Below are 25922 nucleotides of genomic sequence, written 5' to 3'. Positions count from 1 at the left end.
CCACAACAGATTGTGGTGTCATGACAAAGTTTGAGCAAGAGAGTTGATGGTGGGCCATGGATCGGAATACCATGATAAATGAGATGGAGTATTTTTGAAAACTTGCAAAGCATTATCTCAATGAATTACCAGAGCTTCTCCATGATCATATTCGACATGCAGTGGTTTACAATGGTGTTGGAAGGAGCTGGGACAACCGTTTTATGAGGTCCATCTAGATTTTTGCAAATAGATTTCAACAAAAGATAGACAGATCTGCATGACACATTTGTCCTGCTATCGGGTCATTGTGAATAGGTGCATGACCTATTTTTTTACTTTTTTCACAATACAAAACAATCACAATTATTGATTCACTCTTATATATGATATTGAACAAGTAATCTTCTATCCAAATCCGCAATAACCTTAATGGTGGTATGTTGTGTTGTCAACTTCTCGAAGTGCACAAGTGTATGATGAAAGCAATCTTTCTAGTATAGAAAAGGAGAGTATACACATGGAGGGATCGATATTGCGGAAGGTGCAGGGAGAAGAGAGCTTGGAGCATGTAGGGGAGATACGCACTAGTAATGCCAAATTGTGCCAGGAGATTGACATGGGGCCATAGGTCAAGTCATATTAATTGCATCCACTTACTCAATTAATTGATGGTTTGCTTTTAAGAGTACTTTAGTATATGTGTTTTAATTAGTAGTATTTTGTTTAGAGTTATATTATCGTGATTTACCTAAATCTTTATACTAATTATGCTAACATCATTTTTTGTCTGTGCATGTTATCTCTAATGATATCCAGAGAGTAGGATGAGTCGAGGGATGACTGATGAGGAGTTGCAGGAGATATTCACACGTATGTCTCTAGATAGTATTTAGGCACAACGTCCTAGACCATTGGAAGAATATACCCAAGGGGAGCAAGGACTATGTAGTGGAATCCTTGTATGAGAAGTTTTCAATACCTATGATGGCAGAGAGGTTTTTCACTAGGTGGATGATGGAGTGTATGCGTGCATACATATCACATAAACGATCATATCACATAGACGATCAAACACATGAAAAGTAATTAAGAGTGGTGTGTCAAAGCCCGAGTGGCTAGACGTAGAGAATTTCCAGAGACTCAAGGAGGAGGCCACAAATTCTTTCGGGAAGATGGTGGCAGCAACAAGAGCTAGCAAGGGCACGATTGGAGATAGGGGCCGTGTATCATCTGGGGAGTAGCTGCCAGGTGACTTTTTTGGAGGACTTTGTAAGTTTTCCTTTGGTTCTTCTCACTCTCTTATTCGGAATGTCACTTGTACTAACAATTGTATTTCTAACAATGTTATTATATTTTCTTTACAACAATACTCCATCACAAATTGTAATCCCATAGGTTTAGAGACTCGATATGCAGAGAAGCACGATCTCATTCCACTTATCGATAGATTGTATGCATACAGTAGTCTAGTAATTTAATCCTCTTTCTTGTCGGTAGTCACTAGTTTTTTTAATGATGCATTATGTATAGGGGACTAATTGTCTCATTGTTCCTTTTGCAAAGTCGGCCATTCAACTCTCCTTTGTGTCGGGAGGAGCTTTCAGATAGCACGTGCTTGGACTCATGGAGCGCATTTCATATTTTTTTCCGGTCTTGTGATCTATGGAAGCCTCTCCTATGTAGCATTCCTTTGATGTACTTATCATCCTTTTGTATAAAATCACACTTTGTAATATTTACATATAGTTTTTCATGTTTGTTTTAGCTCTCCTCTCTCCATAGTTCCATATTATTTTATGAGTTTTCATCACTAGTCTTGTGCTTATTTTATGAGTTACCAACTCGGGTAAGTTACTCATGAATATATGTGTATATCACATAGGTTCAAAATAAGGTATTTTTAAAATCCATTTTTTTACATTCAGAAGGGTATAATATAAATGGATTATTTACCAATTGAGTAGAAAAGGATTATATTTTATTCAAGAAAAATTCACAGATAAGGATATTTATAAATAGGCATTGAACGCACGTGATGTAGAGGATATACATATAGTAACTTTCCCAAGGTTATCAGTCTTGTGGTTTTAAGTAGTTTCTATGCCAGCCTTGATTATGATTGCATATCCAATATGTAATTGCTCTGCAGAATATTAGATGTCCTGTCATTTTAAAAAAAATTCATGTACAACTATCACTATTTGCATCACTAATTAGTAGCACATGTCACTATTAGGATCGCAAAAGTGATGCCGTCGCATTAATAGCAACATAAATAGCAACGCTCTCTATAATGAATTTGTAAAGACACTTATGTTGACACTTTTAGCGACGACAGGGGCAAATTTTTTTATGAACATTTGCATCACTTTGAACATCGATATGAGCCCTATATCTTGTAGTGTCTTTAAGTCAAATATAAATCTATAGCTACATTTTGAAGTTTGAGAATCAAATTACCTATAGAGACGTAGTCAACTCTTATGTTCATAGCTCATGGTAAGAAGCTTTGGGCTCTAAACTTATAATGATTTTGAGCAATTTTCATGACCATCCAATTAAAGAATCAGTTCGAATTAAGAGATTCGCACTATTGGATATTATAGAGTCTCATCCAAGGTGAGAGTGCTTGCTCTTCATTTTCTCTTACGTTTTTGTGGCCTTGATTAGATCAATATTAAGGTTGGGTCTAATAAGATTGGCTTAGGGAGATAGTGTTTTTGGTGGAGCTATGTTTGGAGCCAATAATAGAGTTGGAGGTGCAAGCTCAAACTCGAAAGCTACTAAGAACAATCTTATTTTTTGTGAAAGCTATTTGACCATCTAGTGGATGAACTATTAGATGCAACTTGGGGATGAGATTGAGGAGTTGGACAACGTTTGAAGGGGAGCTTCTTTCTAGATTGCTTTTGGTAATCCATGGTATATATAGTAGAGCAAAATAAGAGAACTAAGAATCTGAAGAAGAGTAAGAGACTATGGTAAATATAGTAGAGCAAAAGAAGAGAGCTAAGAATCTTAAGAAGAGTAAGAGCCTCTGGTTTTGAGAAACATTAGGGTTTGCTAAAACATTAAAAACATTACATCCCTAGTAGCATCAAGTGGGAAACTCTAAGCTCTATTTTGTGCATTACTCCTTTTTTAGAAATAATACTAAATTGTTAAACTTAGGCATCCAATGAGTAAGACTATTCCACTTATAACAAAGTCTTTGCCATGTACATTGCTAACCTTATGTCAACTTTAATTTGTCATCCTAATTTCATGTCCTTAAATGATTGTTGTTTAATGGTTCATTGTCATGTCTATGCAATGACAAGCACTACTGACCAACATGTATATGAAAGGTTTGGTTATGAGTCACATCAACCATTTGTCTCTATTGTTGCTTGATGCAACACATTCCATAATGCATTTGGAGATTTCTCAACCCAATTTTCATAGAATATCTTTTGAATCTTAATGTTGAAAGTCCAAGGTTTTCTTACATAATTAGGTGTACAAAATCATGAATATGAAACTAGTGAAAAGGCTTCAAAGAATAGATTTAACTTATTACACTAGTTTGAAAATGTGAATCTAATGTAGCACTATCAATTGGTACAATTCAGGAGGAGTTAAAAACCATCAATTTAAATTTGGCATGAGCATTTCTTTGGTGCTTTGCATGCCACTTACAAGTGTACAACTATTGTACACTAGAACTTGACATATGCATAAAGACTAGAAATAGTATAACAAATACTCGAAAATCACCCCCTTGATGATTCGCAGTGCTGTCCTATGTACCTCACCATATATATATCTTTAATATGGATTGACTCCATGTAAGAGGAGAGATTGGCCATGCCTATGACTTGAGGTTAGGGTTCAATGTTGGAAGGCCTTTCATTGTTATAGATATGTCTCTTCACATGTGTGCTGCATGTGAGGGTCTCTTCACATCGGCTAGCTATTTGGATATTTGCTGTGGAATATTCAGAGCACTAACGTGCTATTGAATATTCATAGCACTAGCTTGCTAATGAATATTCGAAGCACTAATTTGTTCCATACAGAGAAGCCGGAATAAAGGAGCCCGAAATGTCAGGATATAGAATTGCTTCTTAAGACATGCAAGGAGTTCTCTTCACAAAACGACCCTGCAAGAAGGTCATCAAATCCATAAGCATTAGGTCACCAAGTTCATAGGCATTGATTAAAGAGAATATGGGCTAATTAAATCATTGCCCTTAGTGCAGTGCCTAGATATTAAAGATATGTTTGTACGAAGGTCTCGATAATTACTATATTATCAAATTAGAGCTGAAGATACCTTCATTCGGGGGCGCTTTTCAGCATTCAGCTTGCGGACTTCGTATCTGATCTTCTTGGAGAAGAGGCGGTTGCGCCTCTTTTCTCTGTATCTCATAACTCTAGCTTCCCGTGCAGCCCCGGAGGCTTTCAGACTCTCTTTCTGCATGACTGGGACAAGCCCCAGTTGATCAGTCTTGGGCTGTATGCTGCTGTTGAAGTAATTCGTGTCCGGGACGAGCCATTCACCCTGCAACGTCATGTGACTAAACGGTCAGCTGCATAGTTCGATAATGGGTTATGGCAGAATTGCACTCTTTCACGAATAATCTAATACATCGTTATTTTAACCAATCGATTATCTCACGACATGCGACATAATCTAATCTGTGGTGATCTTAGCCCGTCGATTATTTCATGACATAATCTAACTATGGTAATCTTAAGCAATCGATTGTGTATGATCTAGTTACTCACCAGACAGTCAAGGCTGCTCTCATCTGGCCTTTGTCCATCCATCCAGAGAGATCCTTTATCAGACCACGCGTTAAGGACGGCCTCAATGTCGAGCTGCAGGCCGAGCTTAGGCCTCTTGCTAATGACATGATGATCACGATCATGATCATCCTTGATCTGAGTATCATAATCCGTGCTTAGCTTCTGGCTCAGAAGAACCAGCTCATGAGCGAAACCGTCAAGCTGGGTCCCCTCGTCGATTATATCCGCCTCCAGCTCAGGCGGGCTCTCGACCTTCACTTTGCATAGCCAGCTCCGGGGGCTCTCGCCTCCATAGCAGACCTCCCTAGTGTAAGCACCAGTCGTGTTGTTTTGATGGTGGTCGCCGCCATAGCCGGCTGTCCCGCCATAGCTTCCATCCTCGGAAGACCGATCATCAACTGCCTGATCGGCCTCTATCCGCTCAGCCATCATGCCGTCGATCTCAGACTCCAATTCGCTCAGATTGGGGCTGGCCGAGTCGAGGAAGTGCTCGATGTCGATGCAGTTCCCTGGAACCAAGAAGTGATCCATGGATTCATCTGCAGCACGACTATGGAGTGTGTCTCCTTCGTCCGCCTCAGACTGCCGCTGAACTGCCGACTCATCATCAAGATCCTCTTCATGGAAGCTATGGTGGATGAGTATTGAAGCGGGAGCTGCAGCAACTGGTTTTGCATCTTCATGGATAGGGTTTCCGTCTTGGAGGGGAAAGTCATCATGATGGAGCAAAGAAGGCTTGTGCTCGGTGGTGTCAGAGTACTCTGTGAAGATGGGGACCTCGTGTAAGAAGATGGTATCATCATGGAGGTCGAATAAGCTCTCTAGGAGGTGGGTATGGTCGGGGACCTGGACGTCCAGGCTAGGGCTGGAGGGGGGCTCGGGCTTGATGTGGACAGGTTGAGGGGGGAGCTGGACCTTAGGGAGGGGAGGAAGGGAAGGGACAGTGGCCGGGAAGGCTAAGTGGGGGGCATTTGTATGGAGGAGAGCGGGATGGGTGCGGGGTGTGCGCGGGCGCTTGCGCGTGGGCGGGAGAGGGCCGGGGGGTAGGGATTGCGGCTGCAGCTGAGGTTGAGGCTGCTTCTTCGGTGTGGAGCGTTGGATCTTCAAGGGGGCTCCATTGGGGGCCAGGCGGGCGCGGTCGTGGCGCAGCGCCACCGGGTTGGCCATGTGCACCGCCGCGTCGCATCGCTCGCACAAGTATGCCTCGTCGGCCGCGCAGTACCAGCGCGCACGCTCACTGCCGCAGGAGTCGCATGCCCGAGCTGCCCTCCCCCCCATCACCATGCCCATGTTCACTCCTCTGGCCATGTCGCTACCACCACTGTTCCCGCTGAGAAGCTGCAACCATATACTGTCGGCTAACCCTAATTCTCTTGTAACCTATCTACTGTACATGTAGAGCTCCTGCCACTAGATCATCTCCAGCTGCAATCACCACTTCAACTCTTACACTGAAATCTTTCTGTTTATCAGGAAAGCCTGCGCTGCATCAGCTAGGGCTACCTTGATGCAAACAAGATCAAGTGAGTATTATTGACTTAATCAGTACGAGTATGCAGGATACAATCTGATCATCAGATTTGATTATATCTGGACGGCAGAATTGGATTATATTCAACATGAGACGATAGATTGCGGTAGTTGCAGCCGACTATCACAAGTGATCTAAATTTATCAGGGGATCAGACAGAGCAAGTGATACTGCTGATGATTGAGCTAGAGACTCGAACCAGTGTTGAACAACTGATTTCATACCCTCGGAGATGGCGGTCCTAAGCTCTCACTGAATATGATTCGGCGGTCGGAAGTAGTGAGCAGCACAATTGATGGGAACTCTCAAGCTGCAGCCTCTCGCGGCTATGGTGGCCTCAAGCTCGAATCGAACTGAGAATTATCAAGGCATTCCTTGTAGTACTACAGAATATAAGTCATATCATATCGTTAATGATTGCTGTAAAACGGCCGCTCTCTCTCTCTCTCTCTCTCTCTCTCTCCATTCATGTTGGTGGGGAGCTAGAATGATTATGAAAGACTGACCGAGTGTCTTTGGCTGCATGCTTTGTCGCGCGGGAAGCGGGAAGAGAGAGAGAGAGAGAGGGGGGGGGCCAGGGCTCAGTCTTCAGTCGCTTGCGGCTTCCTCCTTCCCTCCTCAATTATTATTTATTTTTTGTGCAGTATAGAAAAGACTAGACAGACAGCAGCTGCTGTTCCAGTACAGATAGACCAGGCCCACCCATCAGCCATCAGCTACTGCAAACGACAACCTGTCCATCAATGCAGGTAAACACTCCATAATTCCCCCAAGTTTCCAACATCCCAACTCGGTAAAATATATACAACACACGTGCACAAGCCGCAACTCTTCTTTGAAGTTCTTATAGCATCGCGCTAGATCTATACCTAGGTCTTTAGACGCGAATTAATAATGCATTGACGAATAAAACATAAAGGGTTACAAGTTAACCAATAGCAACTATTGGATACCTGAAACTTTCGCATGCAGGAGAAGAGCCGTTGGGGAATGCCAAGAAGAGTGACAGAATGTGGCTTTCAATCTTGTTGACAAGTCATCATGGCCTGAGAGGCGGCGCATTCACACACAGTAAGTGTGACACGTGGTGGAGTAACATGCATGTTACCTCCTGAGTCCTAGCAACAAACGAAAGTGCTATGAGGAACATCCTATAATGCAACAATGCTTGTTCTCAGCGTTAAGTTTTCCACCTTTCTTGATGCTTGTTATCACTTCAAAGCCAATAGGCACTTTGCACATAATTGCCCTATCAAGGTAGGGGAGCAAGATGGATTAGGATTCTAATCCCGATGCAAAGAAAATGGAAGAGAAAAATGCTATTCAACAAAAGGATTTGGAGAAGCCTCCAAAGAAGGATCTCCAACAAAAAACATTGAACCATTGGCCAAGTCGAATGAGAAAGTGTAAGCAATATGTGTCTACACCAACAAATAAAGGAGCGGCTCAAAACAATAAGAATGTCAACATATAGGATAACAAGCACAACAACAAAGAGAATCTTGAGCCAAGAGCCAATTGGACCAGCAAGTCCCCTTCTCTCAAGAAACATGCCAGGAATCCACTGGTTGGTCCGAAGTATTATGCTCCTATTAAGGGACAATAGGTCTTCAACTATGTTAGATATATAGAGAGGTCTTTTGTCTCAACGAGCCTAAAATGTTGCTCTTGGAATGTTAGAAGGCTCTCGTTGGATCTTAGGAAGCAAGTTAAATATGGCTTGGTTAGAAAATACAAGGAAAATACAAGCCCCACTTTCTTACTCTACAAGAAACTTTGATATGGATGCTTGTCGTGCTTTTCAGGTAGAAGGTTATGCCATCTTTTATTGTGCTATTGTTCAAGGTAGAGGAGGCATGATGTTCATCAAGGAAGAGCTCAAGCCTCAACTCTCCTTGGTAGAGGAGCTAGGGAACACCCTAGGTGTTAAGATTACAATTTGTAATGAAGAAGTCTTGCTTTGCTCTATCTATGCCTTGAATTGCTTGGCGACAAGAGCCTCACAATCGGACTCTTTGAGACTAAGGATCCATGAGACAAATGCAATGATAGGAGGCGACTTGAATATGATATGCATAGAGAGTGACTAATCATATGGTACTGGTTCTATGATCATGGATGAGAGAGATGCATGGCATATACTCATCTCCACTTGTGACCTGGAGGGCATGGCATTGCTAGTAGGAAATAGGGAGCATCAAAGTTCACTTGGCACGATAAGCACTCGGACCCTACCTAGAGAGCAGCAAGACTAGATCAATTCTATCTAATGTAGAGTGCAATAGTGGACATATTGTGAATAAATCAAGTACTATCTACTCAAGGATGTGGTGGCCTTGGATCATACCCTCTTGCTTAATGGGAGCTATGAAAACCCTCCATCTTTGGGCTTTAATACCTTATTCTTAGATATATATGGAAGATATCTCTATGGCTTGGGAGTGGCTAGAGACCCCACTCTACCGTGACTACGTATGGCTAAAGTGTTAGGGATCTATTATACAAGTGGCTAAAAAGGCCATTGAAGGCGAGACGTGTAGAAAGGAAGAAGTGGTCTAATAATAGCTACATAGACAAGGCAGAAACCCAAGCCACCCTAGCAACCTACCCACATGAATCTATTATGCAAGGATTCCTCATAGGCATCGAAGACTTCCTTAGAGCCTAGGATCTTAAGGCAATCAATGCTGCCAAAGTCCAGCTGAAGGGCCAATATGAAATTCAATGAGACGACCCCAAAGAATTCTTCTTTTGAAAGCTCCAGGCCAATCATAAGGAAGAGACAATTGTCTCTATGGAAGATGGGAACAGAGTTCTTGTTAATGAGTAAGAGGCCATAAGCAGGGTCTTTAATGACCACCTCTTAGCAATTGCAAGGGAGAATACCTCGGTGGTGGAGGATTATCAAAAAAGTTTGCACACCTTGACTAATGCTATGGTACCCATCTCTCCTAATTAGGCTATGATCTTAGAGAGACCCTTCACCTTGGAAGAGGTCAGGGAGGTGGTGTTTAGCTTCAAAAGTGCCAAGTTCCCCAGACCTAATGGAATCATGGTACAAGTGTTCCAGAATCTTTGCTCTATCTATGTACCTAATTTGGTTAGCCTCTCAATCATGTGAGGAAAGTAGGATAGATGCCAAAGATAATGAATCAAGGAGCAATCAAGCATGTACCTCAAACTTAGGATAGAACAAAAGTCACCAATTAGAGACCCTTGAATATGTTGAATTTTGCATATAAAGCATTAGGTAAGGCATTGATCCTAAGGGTCAAGCACTGACGGTTCTCAGTTTTCTAGGAGTTGTTGTATTGGACTCACTTTTATAGATCAACCACTTGTTGGATCCCATGCATATTTTCAAGAATGTGGGCAGCTTACTATTGGACCACATCACAGGAAAGAGAGACATTGCAAGGGCATGAATGGATTTAAAGGAGGTAGGCAAGATGGAGGCGCTTTGGCCATAGTCGCATACTAATGGTCGCTTGTAGCTACCTCGCGCTCCTTGGGTTTTGTCCACTAAAGAAGAGCACATTGTGAAGCAAATTATCAAGTCTATCTGTACTCTGACGGGTATGATGCGTTCTCTCAGGTCTGTGTTTTCTACATATGACAAATTATCAGAGCTAAAATCCCATGATTTATATAAGATATGTCAGGTTTGTACTATGAATGGATTGTAAGTGGCCTGCGTATTTTGCTATTTGTAGTGTATTCATTGTTCGTAATGCTTCTTCATTTGTGGCAGTTTTTACTACCGATCACGATCGCAGGATGCCTTACTCCAAAAATACGTGGGGCGATTTACAGGTTTTCAACTTTAGTGCAATGGATCTCACAGAAGGAGATTAAGACGTCCTCTATTGAATCCGCAAGGTGGGGAGCAGTGGAGATGGTCTATCTCTTTGAGAAATACATGCCCACCAGCATGCTCACAATGCAAATCCATCTTCTTGTGCATCTTGTAGATGAAGTGGAGATTGTTGGACCTATCCATACACGATGGATGTTCTTCTTGGAGCACTTCATGAAAATCCTGAAAGGCTTTGTGCGACAAGGAGCTCCACCAGAAGGTAGCATGGCTGAAGGTTGATTGGTGTCTAAGGCGTTAGTGCATATTTCACAGTGGCTACCAATGATGGATTCAGACAACAGTATGCTATGGTCACTGAAGGACAATGATAGAGTGACTGGAGATGTGGTGGTTGGAAATGAGGTAGAAAAAAGAATGGACGCTGTAATGGAGGAGAAAGTGAATCACTTTTGTATGTTGCACCATGCCTCCATGCAAACGTGGCTCCCTAGGTATGAGCAAGCTAGGAAAGATCGGAAAGAAGCGCAATCCAAATTTTGACGTAGTATGTGCCATCAACCAATTGGATATCCCAAGGGCATGGAGGAGATACCGCAGTTTATGTCAATGCGATGGTTGCATGGAGCTTTGACCACAACGTCTCAGGAAGGGGTGAAGGTCTCAACTGTTGAGGAGTAGGAATTCTCAAGGGGATGTAGTTCAAAGGTAACGACGTATTTAGGGTTTTTCGTATCTACATTTTATATGTGACAACTAATTGACTGTTTCAATGTACAATACAAAATATATAGTGCGACGTGGTCTCACGGACAATATTTTTACGTGGAGTGTATCGACAAAATGCACTCCACAACAGATTGCGGTATTATGGCAAAGTTCGAGCAAGAGAGCTGACAATGAGCAATGGATCCAAACACCATTGTAGATGAGATGGAATATTTTGGGAACTTGCAAAGTATTATCACAGTGGATTACCGTAGCTTCTCTATAATCCTATTCGACGTGCAGTGGTTCAAAGTGGCACTTGAAGGAGCTGGAGCAACAATTTGACGAGGCCCATCTGGATTTCTCGATATAGATTTCGAAAAAAGACGGACAGATTTGCACGACACGTTTGTATTGCTAGTCCATTGTGAACAAGTGTATGAACTCATATTTTTTTTAATTTTATTATAACATGGTACATGTCACAAAAGTTAAATCTATCTTGTACGTAATTTTAAACATATAATTTTCTATCCAAACCCCCGACAACCTCGATGGTGGCATGTTATACCTTCAACTCCCTGAAGTGCGAGAGTATATGATCAAAGCAATGTTCCCAGCGTAGATGAGGACACTATGCAAATAAAGGGGTCGTATATTGCAAGGTGTGGACGCTGCTGAAGGCTTGGAGTATGTAGAGGAGCCAGAATGGAGTAACAATGATGGAAATACAAGAGTCCAAGAAATCTTTGAGAATGAGGTGGACTCATCCTTTTGTGGTAACCTATTTATTGACCTTCCAATGTATGCAGATTTGTGTCAGGAGATTGACATGGGACCATAGGGTACTTCAGACTTGGAGCGTCCACCTACTCAATTCATTGACAAATCGCTTATAAGGGTTACATAATATATGCGTTTTTAAGTAAGATTATTTTTTAAGATTTATATTACCATGCTTTGCTTGATTTATATTGATTATGCTAACATCAATTTTTTTCTGTGCAAGTGGTCTTTGTGGATATTTAGATCAGCATGATGAGTCGAGGGATGAGCGACAAGGAGCTACATGAGATCTTCACACATATATCTCTAGATCAGATGCCTCGATTCAAAGATATGTTTGACCAGGAGCTGTCTGGGACACCATCAAGCCGTTTTGTTAGATCTACTTTGGTGCGCTTTGATGTTTCAATTTTCAGTAGATGAGGTCAATGCTCCAAACTTGGGCCAGACAGAGGGAGTGGTTTTGGGGGATGCTGCGGAGACATGGATGTAATGAGCTCGCCGTTGACTCGGGATACAGGTGCTATTCCTCGCTCTCGTGCAGGTTTGAGAGAGCGTGGCTCAGGTGGTTGTTGTGAAGATACTGATGCAGTGTCTTCATCTCATCATTCTGCTACTGGAGTCATATCACCTATGGCATTTGTCACACCTGTGGGGGATGTCCACTCCAGTCACTCCAGCTTTTGCTTGGCCTTCTACAGGTGGCACCCCTGTGGGTGCTACTCTGAGAGATACTATCCCTGTAGGTACACCAGATGTACAGGGGTCTCCTGGATATGCCCAAGAGCATCCTCGCAGGTGGGAGAGAACACATCTTAGGTATATCCCAGAGGGGTATGGATATGTTGTAGATGATAGGACAGGAGCCATAATCATGAATGATGAGGGAAGGAGGGTGATGGCTCATATGAGAGAGTTGTGCCAACAAGTTTTTCGGCACAACATCTTGAATCATTAGAAGAATATACCGGAGGGAAGCAAGGACTACATAGTAGTATCCTTGCATGAGGAGTTTCCGGTACCCGCTGTAGCAGATAGATTTTCCAAAGGTTGGATGATGGAGTGCATGCGTGTGTACATGTCACATAGACGATCAAGCGCACGCAACGCACTTAAGAGTGGGGCCTTAAAGCCAAAGTGGCTAGATGCAGATGACTGGTGCCAACTCAGGGAAGAGGCTAATGATTCTCCAGGATATTGGAGACAGCAGCATGAGGCGGTGAAGGCACGATTGGAGGCAGGAGTGGTCCATCATCTTGGGAGTGGTGACCACATGGCTTATTTGGAGGACTTTGTAAGTTTTTCTTTTGTTCTTCTTGCTTTTTTTTTTTGTAATCGTGTTTCTAATAGTTATATTTTGTTTTCTTTACAGCACTCCATTACAAACCGCAATCCCACTGGCCTAGAGACTCGATATACAGTGAGATACGGTCTCACTACATTGATCAACCGATTATATAGATCGCAGCAGCCCTGTAAGTCACTTATCTTTCTTGTCTGTAGTTACTAATTTTAATTAAAATGCATTATTGTATGGTGGACTGATATGTAGTTGTTTCTCTTTTGCAGAGTCCGCTCAATGCTCCTTTGTGGCGGGATGAGCTTTCGGATGGAGAGGATCTATAACTTGTCCTTGGATTCGTGCAGTGCACATGCTCTTCTTTTTTGGTCATGTGATTTGTGTAGGAATTTTCTATGCACTATGTTATTATCATCCTTTGTATCTTGCCATGATCGTACCGTTGCTTTCATTACACGATCTTGTATTTATTTTATGGATCAGTCTTATGGATTTAAGTATACTTTTTCTTCATTCAGACAACGAGTATAGTACAAATTATTGAAAATATTTTGTATGGCCCAAATAAAGCACATAGTGCTATTTGTGGTAGGCCAACTTGCTGCCCTACCACCAAAAAAAAAATCCCTATTACTGTCGCTATTAACATCGCAAATTTACTGCATGCGTCACTATCAATTATCAAAGTTAATAGCGACTATTCTATGGTGTTGCTAATATTGACGTCTTTTGCGACTACGGGGGAAAATTTCTTTATGAACATTTTCGTCGCTTTGAACGTCAGTATAAGACCTGCATCTTGTAGTGATTATCCATGGTAAGCAATATGGCTTTATTCATGGTAGAAGGATCCAAGATGCAATGCTAAACCTTATTTATTCCATAGACTATGCCCTTGCAACACAAGTATATTTCCTTCTCATTAATATGGATTGGGATAAGGCTTACCATAGAGTAAGTTGGGCATTCATATTGGGAGTCATGTCAGCAATGAGTTTTGAGATGATTTTTTTGTCAATCTAATGGCTTCTCTCTTTAGAGGAGCTTTGGCTACTATTAACATTAATGGGTCTTTTTCTTCCCCCTTTGTGATTCACATATCCATTTAGTACTATGGATGCCCACTCACTCCTTTTCTATTTATACTAATTAAAAATCCTTTACTTCAACGAATTGACTTAGCCATGCAAAGAGGAACCATTCGAGGACTTCCCCCTTTCAGATGGATCACAAGTGGTTGCTAAGATTTTTGTTGATGATAACACTTCTATTATAAGAACCACTAATGAATCTATGACGCATCTCTTGGAAGTCTACACAAAGTTTTCTCATAGGTTAGCATCTAGGGTTAGCCAACATAAATTAAGCTATTTTTCTTCTCATGGAGAGAACATGATCAATGGGTGTTGTAGCTTGGCTTCCATGTCATGAAGCAAGGTGAGACAATGAGATATTTTGGGGTGCACATGAGGGTAGGGTGACACTATCCTAGAGATTCCAATGATTGTACATCAAATTCTAGAACAAAGTCAAGGCCTAGAGCACATGATCATGCTCCTTAACAAGGAGGCTAACTATCGTTAGGAGCCTGATCATGGCCTCAATTGTCTATGTGGCATCTCCTTGGCCTTTAGTCAAACATCATGGTCCAAGGTGGAAAAGTTGATGAGAAGGTTCTTATGGACTTACAAGGACAAGATGAAAATCAATTGGGACACTCTTTTGGAGCCAAAATGGTGTGGGGTAGCGGGACTAGAAAGGCTAGTTGATAAAGTTAGTAGCATGCACATGACTCTACAAAAGGATAGACTTGAGTTAGCCACAAATGATCATCCTAGAAAGGTGGCTTATGTCTATGAAAATCAAAGGATTTGTGTGGGATGGTGTCAATTTGCAAGACATTCTAAGTTGCTCCCAGAGCACCATCAAGATACCTCAATCTAAGGTAACCTAGGCAAGGGTAGCAAGCTAGCAAAGAACACTCAACAATGCCTCATTGAGTTAAAGGGGAGTGATGAAGGGTGACACCTCATTGAGTAGGAATATCTAGCTCTCTCCTTGTGCATACCACCCTGACATAGGACTTGTGCACGAAATCCCTTAATGGCTATAGCTCTTCAGAATAGAGGCATTGGCACATGGGCAGATCTATGGGATGCCCAAAAAAAAAAAACATGGAAGCCCTTGGGTCAAGTTGTAGCCACAACACTTGATTGAGAAGGAAACAAATTGGTTGGTGTCAACCATCTAGCAATTGAAGGACAAATGGCCCACATCACCAATCAAAATGGAGGACTCATTACTCAAAGACCTAACATGGCTAGGAGGCAAGTCCCTTTGGAATTGCAAGGTGGCTAACAACTACTACAAGCCCACATCCTCTAGCATTTTGATGAGGATGAAAGATAAATCGGTTAAGCATTGCCTAATGGCTAGAATCACCACTTGTAAGAGGCGAGCAAGAAGAATTTGAAAGGTGAATTCCTCACTCAAGATAAACCTACAAAGATGGAGGTTGATGCTCAAGAAACTCTCAGTGAGGGGGATAGAACAGAGTTTTCTCCATGTGCCCCCTTTATAATAGAGTATAGGAGAATAAGAAGCACTTGTTTTGGGATTTTCTTCTAGTGGCCCCACCATGAAAGTCGATTAAAAGATGGCTAAGATATTCCAATCTCCACTTCAAGTTTGGGTTCATGGTTTCCTTTTTTGTAGACTAAGAGATGCAAGCTTATGCTAGTAATGGTGGCTAATCAACCTAATTAGTAAAATTGTCCTGAGCTATATTTGGAGTAGCAAGAACACTTGCATCTTTGTGACACATGGGATGAGGAAACATAATTTAACTAAAGGCCAAGTGAAGCAAGATGTACATATGGTTTTGGGACCCTTAGCGGCAAGCTATGGATATATAAACTCTTTTATAAGAACCTAAGCAATATGGCATAGATCTTGCTATATCTAAATGATGTTGTATCTTCTTTTTACTTCATGAATATATATTCACATATTATTTTTAAAAACTATTGGATACCAAGTGAAAAAGCTATAACTCAAGTGCTTTAAGTATGTGGGTGCATATATGGGTATGTGAGTTTAAACTATTTAGATGGCAAGCTCAATATGTATGGACATGAGAGGATGGACTGCTTGGCTAGATGGGTCTGCATGCCTACACTTAGCACATCGATGATCACTATGACCCTCACATGGCCACTGAATTATCACTTATTACATTTAGTTTGTTACACCTATATACAGCTGGCATAGATATAGCGCCCATTCCATTAGTATAGTCAATTATGCACTATTTGACTTAATAGGACAATATCCTTTTTGTTGTATCTTATCTATACTTTGGTATATTGTATCATGTATGGAAAAAGAAGAAAAAACCAACAAGAAAACGTTTTTTCCTCCATCTCTCTTCTTTTCTTCTTGATTGAGCTTCCTCTTATGTGTATGGTGTGTGTTAGGCATAGCAACTCAAGCAAGTCCCCCCCCCCCCACACACAATTCTTGACATGATATCAAAGTAGCATCATTGAGAAATACTCATTTTAAAGGCTAAAGTAAAGAACAAGATGCAAGGATTCAAGCAAGTAAGCAATAGATAAGAAGCTCCCCCATTCTTCCAGTCTTTTCTAATAAATATTGCCTGTGGAGGCATTGGAAGCAGACAGAGTGAAAATTTCAAATTGCTGTGGGATTTGGTATACAAATAAAGCATTGTACACTACAAGATATAGGCCTTATAACAATGTTAAAAGCAATGAAAATGTAAATAACAAAAATTGTCCCTGTTGTCATAAAAAGCATCGTTATTGGTGACGCCAGAGAGCAGTCGGTATCAGCGTCATTACCAATGTCGCTATTTGCATCGGTTTCAGCGTTGCAAATATCAACGCAAATAGCAACACTGATAATGACGCTCTGCAACGCTAATAACGACGCAAATAACTCCACGTGCAAGTAAATTTGCGATGCTAATAGCGACGGTAACAGGGGAAAAAAATTTGTAGCAGGGCAGCAAGCTGTCCTGCCACATATAGCACTATGTGCTTTATTTGGGCCATACAAAATAGTTTATGCACTGTGTACAATGCTCATGTAAACAAAAACAAAGTGTATTGAAATCATAACACTGATACATGAAATAAATACATGATCGCATAATAAAAGCAACTGGTACAATCATGACAAGATATCACTACTACATAGAAAATGTCTACATAGATCAGGAGACCAAAAAAGAAGGGTGTGTAATCTCTAGGAATCCAAGGGCGAGCTACATATCCTCGCCATCTGAAAGCTCGTCCTGCTGTAAAGGAGCATCGAACAGAATCTGCAAAAAAAGAAACAACAACACATTAGTCCACCATACAAGAACGCATTCTAATTAAATATGGTAACTACGGACAAGAAAGATGAGTGACTTATAGGGCTGCCGTGTCTATACAATCAGTTGATCAATGCATTGAGATCGTGCCTCTCTGCATATCGAGTCTCAAGGCCGGTCGGATCGCGATTTGTAATGGAGTGCTGCAAGGAAAACAAAATACTAACTATTAGAAACATGATTGTCAGTACAAAATATATTGCAAAAAAATAAGCAAGCAAAATAAAAAAAAAACTTACAAAGTCCTCCAGATATGTCCTGTGGCCGCCACTCCCAAGATGATGGACCACTCTAGCCTCTAGTCGTGCCCTCGCCGCCTCGCACTGCTGACTCCAACGTCTTGGAGAATCTATAGCCTCCTCCCTCAGTTGGCACCAGTCGTTCGCGTCTAGCCACTCGGGATTTGCAGCCGCACTCTTGAGTGCCTTGCATGCGTCCGATCATTTGTGTAGCATATATGCATGCATGCAGTCCATCACCCAACCCGTAGAAAATCTATATGCTGTGGCTGGAACTGAAAACTCCTCATGCAAGCTCGAAGGGGTCACTCATGAATATATGTATATATAACGTGAGTTCAAAATAAGAAATTTTTAAAACACCTTTTTTATATATGTTTTACATATAGAAGGGTGCCATATAAAGGGGTTACTTACAGATTGAATAGAAAAGGGTTGTGTTTTATTCAAGAAAAATTCACAGATTAGGATATTTATAAATACTCTATGAACGCACATTATATAGAGAATATATATAGTGAACCCCCCGAGCATGCAAAGATGCTACTATGTAGTCCTTGCTCCCCTCCGGTATGTTTTTCCAATGATCGAAGACGTTGTGCCGAAAAGCTTGTTGGCATAACTCTCTCATGCGAGCCATCACCCTCCTCCCCCCTTCATCATGATGACTCGTGACCTATCATCGACAAGATAGGCATATCCCTCTAGGGTATGCCTAAGATGGGTCCTCTCCTACGTGCGTCTACGCTCCTGGGCATATCCAGGAAACCCCTGTACATCCGGTGTACTGACCGGGGTAGTATCTATCAGAGTAGCACCCATATAGGTGCCACTTGCAGACTGCTAAGAAAAAGTCGAAGTAAATGGAGTAGACATCTCCACAGGACAAATCCTGGAGGCGATACAACTCTAGCAGAACGATGAGACAGAGACACTGCGTCCGTGCCTCCACAACATCCATCTAAGCCATGCTTCTTGGAACTGCCACGAGAGCGAGGAGTCGCACCTGTATCCCATGCCGACCGTGAGATCACTGCCTCTATATCTCTATAGCATCCCCTTGACTCTAAAGCACTCCCTCCCTCTAGCCCAAGTCTGGAGCGTCAACCTCGTCTACTCAAAGTTGAAGCATCTGATCGCGCCGAAGTAGATCTAGTAGAGTGGCATGACGATGTCCAAGATAACTCCTGGTCTGCCATGTCTCTGAATCTCGCCATCTGATCTGGAGACATGCACATGAAGATATCTTGCAACTCCTCATCGCTCATCCCTCGACTCATCCTGAAAATGTCACCTGCACAGATAAAAAATTATGTTAGCATAATCAATTTAAATCATACAAAGCATGGCAATATAAATCCAAAAAAAATGATCTCACTTAAAATGCATATCTTATGTACCCTTATAAGTGATTAGTCAATGAATTGAGTAAGTGGATGCTCCAAGTATAAAGTATCCTATGGTTCCATGCACTAGAAGGTCGATAGACATGTCACCAAAAAAGGATGAGTCCACCTCGTTCTCAAAGAATTCTTGGACTCCTGTATTTTCATCATTGTTAGCCGATGCTGGCTCCTCTACATGCTCCAAGCTTTTAGTGGCCTGGTGGCCTCCACCCCTTGCAATATCAACCCCTATATTTGTATATTGTCCTCATCTATGCTCGGAACATTGCTTTGATCATATAATCTCACACTTCGAGGAGCTGAAGGTATAACATACCACCATCGAGGTTGTTGGGGGTTTGGATAGAAGATTACCTATTCACAAACATGTACAAGAGAGATTAAACTATTGTGACATGTACCATGTCGTAATATAATTAACAAACAAATGAGTTCATGCACCTGTTCACAATGGGCCAGTGACACAAAGGTGTCACGTAAATCCGTCCATTTTTTTTTAAAATCTATTTCGAGAAATCCAGATAGACCTCATCGAACTGTTGCTCCAGCTCCTTCAAGTACCATTTTGAACCACTACACATCGAATAGTATCATGGAGAAGCTACGGTAATCCACCGTAATAATACTTTGCAAGTTTCCAAAATAATCCATCTCATCTATAACCGTGTTTAGATCCGTTGCTCATCATCGGCTCTCCTGCTTGAACCTTGCCATAATACCACAGTCCATTGTGGATTGCATTTTATCAATACACTCCACTTGAAAATACCATCCGCACGACCTTGCTGCACTATATATTTTGTATTGTACATTGAAACACTCAAATTAGTTGTCACATATAAAATATATACACGACAAATCCTAAACACATCATCACCTTTGGACTACATCCCCTCGAGAATTCCCACTTCTCCATTGAGACCTCCGCCCCTTCACAAGACCTTATAGTCAAAGCTCCATGCAACCATCACATTGGCATGAACCGCGGCATCTCCTCCATGCCCTCACGATATCAAATCAGTCGATGGCACGTACTATGTCGAAATTCAGATCACGCTTCCTCTCGATCTTGCCTAGGGATCTAGTACTTGGCGAGCCACATCTCCATAGAAGCATGGTGCAACATACAAAAGTGATTCACCTTCTCCTCCATTACAGCATCCATTCTTTTTTCTACCCCATTTTCAACCACCACATCTCCAGTCAGTCTATCATCATCCTTCAGCGACCATAGCCATTGTGGATATACACTAGCACCTTAGACACCAATCAACCTTTAGCCATGCTACCTTCTGACTAAGATTGTTGTTGCACAAAGCCTTTTAGGGTTTTCATGAAGCACTCCAAGAAGAACATCCATCGCGTACGGACAGGTTCAGCAATCTCCACTTCATCTACAAGATGCAGAAGAAGGTGGATTTGTATCGTGAGCATGCTGGTAGGAAGGTATTTCTCAAAGAGACAGACCGTCTCCATTGCTCCCCACCTCACGGATTCAATAGAGGACATCTTGATCTCTTTCTGTGAGATCCATTGCACCAAAGTGGACAACCTGTAAATCGCCCCGCATATTTCTGGAGTAAGACATCCTACGATCGCGATCGGTAGTACAAACTGCCACAAATGAAAAAGCATTATAAACAATGGCTACACTCCAAATAGCAAAATGTGCATGCCAATTACAATCCATTTGTGGTACAAACCTGACATATCTTATGCCAGTCATGGGATTTTAGCCCTAATAATTGGTCATCTTTAGAAAATGTAGACCTGAGAGAATGCATCATACTCATCGGAGTGCGGATAAACTTGACTACTTACTTCACAATGCGCTCTTCTTTAGTGGAAAAAACCCAAGGAGCGTGAGGTAGTTGCATGCGACCATTAGCACTCGACTGCGCCAAAGTGCCTCCATCTTGCCTATCTCCTTCAAATCCATTCATGCCCCTATAGTGTCTCTCTTTCTGTGATGTGGCCCCATAGTAAGTTGCCCACATTCTTGAAAATATACATGGGATCCAACAAGTGGTTGATCTGTAAGTGGGTCCAATATGGGAACTCGTAGAAAACTAAGAATCACCGCATTCCATTTCGATGTGACTCCGCGTGGACCATTTTCAGCTCGTACGAGCTTGCGGCATTCATACGTGTTGGAGGTCGTCCAAGAAAACCTTCCCTGAGTTCATGACCCTCTGGTAAAAAAGCAGGTGTCCTTGATATACCATCTTCTTCATGGTTCATGACCTTCGGGATTCCAATTGTGGCCCGCACAATGGACATGCATGATAACCTGAGGTAAGCAGACCTATTCCAACACCTCTATCCAGTGAATATAAACTTGAACGAGATAAAATATAGATATTACAATGAGACGCTTACTCATATCTTGCATGGTGACCCCCTCCTCCCACAAAATCTTAAGCTTATCAACTAATGGATGAAGATACACGTCCATATTTTTGACTTTGTAGCGGCCGAGGACGAGTAAGCTAAGGATGAGATGTCCTTTCTTCGTAGAAAGCCATGGAGGGATATTGTAGTTGACAAGGACTATAGGCCACACACTGTAAGAAGTTGAGCACAGATCGAATGGGTTCACACCATCCATTGCAAGACCGAGCCGAAGATTCCTTGGCTCTCGGACAAAGCTTGGGAAGGTAGAGTCAATGTGGCTCCATGCGCGTGAATCCGCTGATATTCGTTGAACTCCATCTGTGGACCTATTCTGCACATGCCACGTTGTCAAGCTCGCCATGTCAGACGTACAAAACATGTGGTTTATGCGGGGGATAAGCGAAAAGTGTCTGAGAACTTTTTGAGGGATGGTTTGTCCTTGCAATTCCTGTCGATACCTGTGAGCACCGCACTTTGGACATGTCTCCATAGTCTTGTATTCTCCTCGAAACAGTATGCAATCGTTGATACATGCATGGACGTTGTTGTAGTCCATGCCAAGCTTTCGTAAAACATGTCATGCATCATCCCGAGACTCAGGCATGGCATTTACATGTGGTAATATATGATATTTCAATAACTTGAAAAAAATCATAAAACACCTTGAAAAATCACAAATGTTTATAATAATAATGCCGAAAAGAAATCAACGAAGTGTACGTACAAGGTACCTGAACAACTCGATCACACTCGCATCGCTCCACTCGTATTTTACTTGCATACTTAGGAGTACAAGCAGTGTCTTCAGGCGAGATACTCGGCATCCATCATATAATGGTATCGATGCTTCCTCTCTAAGCAGATCAGAAGTCTCAATATCCATGGAATCAATGCATCGATTATTGCCTCCATCTTAGGCTCCAAGATTGTAGGTTGGTCTGGAAGGTTGTCTGTCTCCTCTGGCATTGACAGTATAGATTGGGTAGTGCCTTGTAAGTGGTGGATTGGCTCATGCACTCCATCCATCACATGCCCATGAACTCTTCTAATTGGCCGCAAAGGGTGCACTCCTCCTTGGGATGAGACATCACCTTCCTGGATAGAAAATTTGCCAGCCACACCCAATCTTCTTGTATATGGTATTCAATTAGCTTGTGAGTACAATGCATGATTGATATTAATTTTTCTTACCATTAGGTGAAAATCTGCAATCGTCTGATTAATGATCTTAGATTGAAACTCACCGAAGCGTCGTACGTGTTCTATAGACAATCGACGTTTTCGTCTAATTGCTAGCTTGCATTGAGAGTAAGAATATGGGACACACTGATTAAGATACATCTCACGATCTTGAACAACAATACCTTTATCGTTTTCCATTTTGTCTATGTTACGACAAATAATTTGTTTTTGTTATCATTCTTGTTTTCTTTTTTAAATTGTTCTCCTCTCCTTCCATCTCTCTCTCTTTCTCTTTCTTTAGTATGATGTATGTATTTCCTCTCCCTCTCTCTCGTTCCTTCTTCTTTTTTCTCTTACTCCCCCTCTCATTTTCTTTAACGATCATGGCTACGACTATGATGAAGACCACCACCACGACTGCGACCATGACCACGACCATGACCACAACCACGAACACAATCACGACCATGACTACGACTATGACTATGACCAGGACTACGAAGACCACAACCACGACCATGACTACGACTACGACCATGACCACAACTACGACTATGACCATGACCATGACCACGACCACGACCACGACCACGACCATGACCACGACCATGACAACCACAATCACGACCACAATAACCACGACCACGACCATGACGCTTGATGGTTGCATATATACTTCTACTACTCATGGAAAAAACCTTAAAATAGTTATTATGCTCAAATATTTCTAAGACTATTCTAAGGATGAAAGAGGGTTAATGATAAAAGAGTATCCTTCCTTGCAAGTGATTTTATATTATATATTTTAATTAAAATTGATAGTTGAAGGTGAGTTTCCTAAGAGATCTTATGGTGATGCTGTTTTAGTTTTTGTGAAGCATATAAATGATGCTGTTTTAGTTTTTGTATTTGTCTTTTTAAGAAGAGATTGATTTTTATAGAATATCCAAAGTTATTTTTGGATTTACGTTATGAAAAATGAATGTTTTTCTAACTAAAAGGTTGATTGCCTTCATTATGTTTAACATCTTTTCTCTCTTTTTCTCTCTCCTCTCCCTCTCTCATTTCTTTTTCTCTCTCCTCTCTCCTCTCCCTCTCTCATTTCCTTTTCTCTCTTCCTCTCTCTCTCTCTCTCTCATTTCCTCTCCCTCCCTCACCCTCACCCTCTCTTTCTCTCTTTCCCTATTATGTTTAACATATTTTCTCTCTTTTTCTCTCTCTTCTCATTCTCTCATTTTTTTCTCTCTCCTCTCTCTCTCTCATTTCCTTTTTCTCTCTTCCTCTACCTCTCTCATTTCTTCTCCCTCCCTCACCCTCTCCCTCTCTTTCTCTCTTTCAATGTTTCCCTCTCCCTCTCCTCCCTCTCCGTCCCCCTCTCTTTCTCTCTCCCTCCCTCTCCCTCTCCCTCCCTCTTCCTTTCCTATTTCCTCCCTCTCTCATTTCCCTATTATGTTTAATGTCTCCCTCCCTCTCCCTCTCCCTCTCTCATTTCCTCTCCCTCCCTCTCCCTCTCCCTCTCCCTCTCCCTCTCCCTCTCCCTCTTCCTTTCCCATTTCCTTTCTCTCTCCATCCTCTCCCATTTCCTCTCCCTCCCTCTCCCTCTCCCTCTCCCTCTCTTTCTCTCTCATTTTCTCTCCCTCTCTCAATACACATGAATTATACCTCATTTCCTCTCCCTCCCTCTCCCTCTTTCTCTCTCATTTCCTCTCCCTCTCTCAATACACACGAATTATACCAAAAACAAGTAAAAGAGAGAGAAAAAACTCCCTCTCCCTCTCCCTCCCCCTCTCCCTCTCTCATTTCCTCTCCCCTTATTATGTTTAATGTCTCCCTCTCCCTCTCCCTCTCTCATTTCCTCTCCCTCCCCCTTTCTTTCTCTCTCCCTCCCTCTCCCATTTCCTCCCTCTCCCTCTCCCTCTCTTTCTCTCTCATTTTCTCTCCCTCTCTCAATACACACGAAATACCAAAAACAAGTAAAAGAGAGAGAAAACTCCCTCTTCCTCTCTCATTTTCTCTCCCTCCCCCTTTCCCTCTCTAGGCTCTCTTTCTCTCTCATTTCCTCTCCCTCTCTTTCTCTCTCTCTCCCTCCCTCTCCCTCTCCCTCTCTTTCTCTCTCATTTCTTCTCCCTCTCTCAATACATACGGATTATACCAAAAAGAAGTAAAAGAGAGAGAGAAAACTCCCTCTCTCTCTCTCATTTTCTTTCCCTCTCCCTCTCCCTCTCCCTCTCTTTCTCTCTCCCTCCCTCTCCCATTTCCTTCCTCTCTCATTTCCTCTCCCTCCCTCTCCCTCTCTTTCTCTCTCATTTTCTCTCCCTCTCTCAATATACACGAATTATACCAAAAACAAGTAAGAGAGAGAGAGAAAACACAAAAGCAAAGCAAGAATGGACAATGCACTCACTGTAAAGACTCGAAGAAGGATTTGGCGACTCCTCTTCATGACGGTGGCTCCTCTTCACCCTCCATATACCTCCTCCTCTTCTTCGCGAATGGTGGCGGTGGTGGCGGTGGTGGTGATGAGAAGCCTTCTTTCTCTCTTTCTCTCCCTCTCAGCAAGATGGTCACTCTCCCTCTCGCTCTCTCTTTCGTGAATGTGCGAAAAATGATGCGCTCGGGTTTTGGCCCACGTTTCTTTTGCTTTGGGTACCGTAGTTATTTGCTACTTAAATAGCGACTCCGCTATTTGTCATCGCTAACATCCGTCGCTATAGTATTCATATCCTTGTAGTGGTATATTCTCCAGATAAGTGCTTTAAGGCTTTTTTGTTGCTTTTTTGGACATATGAGACCATTTTGAGCCAGTTTTAGAGTCACAAGGTTATGGATAACAGGTTTAGGATATATTATGATTTCGTCTATATCGACCGAAAGTGAATACACACATTGTAGTTTTTGAATTACTAACTTTTAGATATTTTCCAATAAGAAAACATAATTCTTATCTACGAATAAGTTGCAGATACATGTACTGTTGAGTAATCAATAAAAAAGGTTACTTGGTATATTGTTGTGCACTTGTGAAAGGTTGCAAAAGGCTTGTTCATTGTTTTATATCATTTTTGTGATAATGGTAGAAAAAAATGGAAATCCTATCATTGAGAAGCTGGACAAGAATAACTACCCTTCATGAAAGTTATATGTGACGAACTTTCTCATTGAAAAGTGCATTTATGAGTTTATTGTAAGTGAAGAAAAGAAGCCAAAGTTGAGTATCCATGTGATTGCACATATGAATTAAAGGCATGGAAAGAATGGAATGCAAAAGTGAAAATGTGATTTATTGGTTATCTGCAATCATTGATAACACTATGCTAGGATATATCAAGAATGTAAAAACATCACATGCAGCTTGGATAATTTTTTAGAACATGTTTTCAATAAATACAA

General features: G+C 41.8%; 1 protein-coding gene across 1 annotated transcript; it reads right to left on the bottom strand.

The window, feature by feature from the left end:
* Window positions 1–3595: 3595 nt before the first annotated feature.
* Window positions 3596–6769, bottom strand: LOC148020684 (zinc finger protein CONSTANS-LIKE 16-like). Its single transcript, XM_087698486.1, has 3 exons — window positions 4753–6769; window positions 4298–4525; window positions 3596–4124 (listed from the first exon to the last, which is right to left on the bottom strand). The coding sequence occupies exons 1-3, from the start codon at window positions 6079–6081 to the stop codon at window positions 4089–4091; spliced, it is 1593 nt and encodes a 530-aa protein (XP_087554612.1). The 5' UTR covers window positions 6082–6769; the 3' UTR covers window positions 3596–4088.
* Window positions 6770–25922: the final 19153 nt, after the last annotated feature.

Source organism: Lygodium microphyllum, chromosome 18 (genome assembly GCF_053477565.2).
Source record: "Lygodium microphyllum isolate KBCC chromosome 18, Lygodium_microphyllum_v1.1.10, whole genome shotgun sequence".
NCBI classification, from domain to species: domain Eukaryota; kingdom Viridiplantae; phylum Streptophyta; class Polypodiopsida; order Schizaeales; family Lygodiaceae; genus Lygodium; species Lygodium microphyllum.
This window is presented reverse-complemented; position numbering and strand designations above follow the sequence as displayed.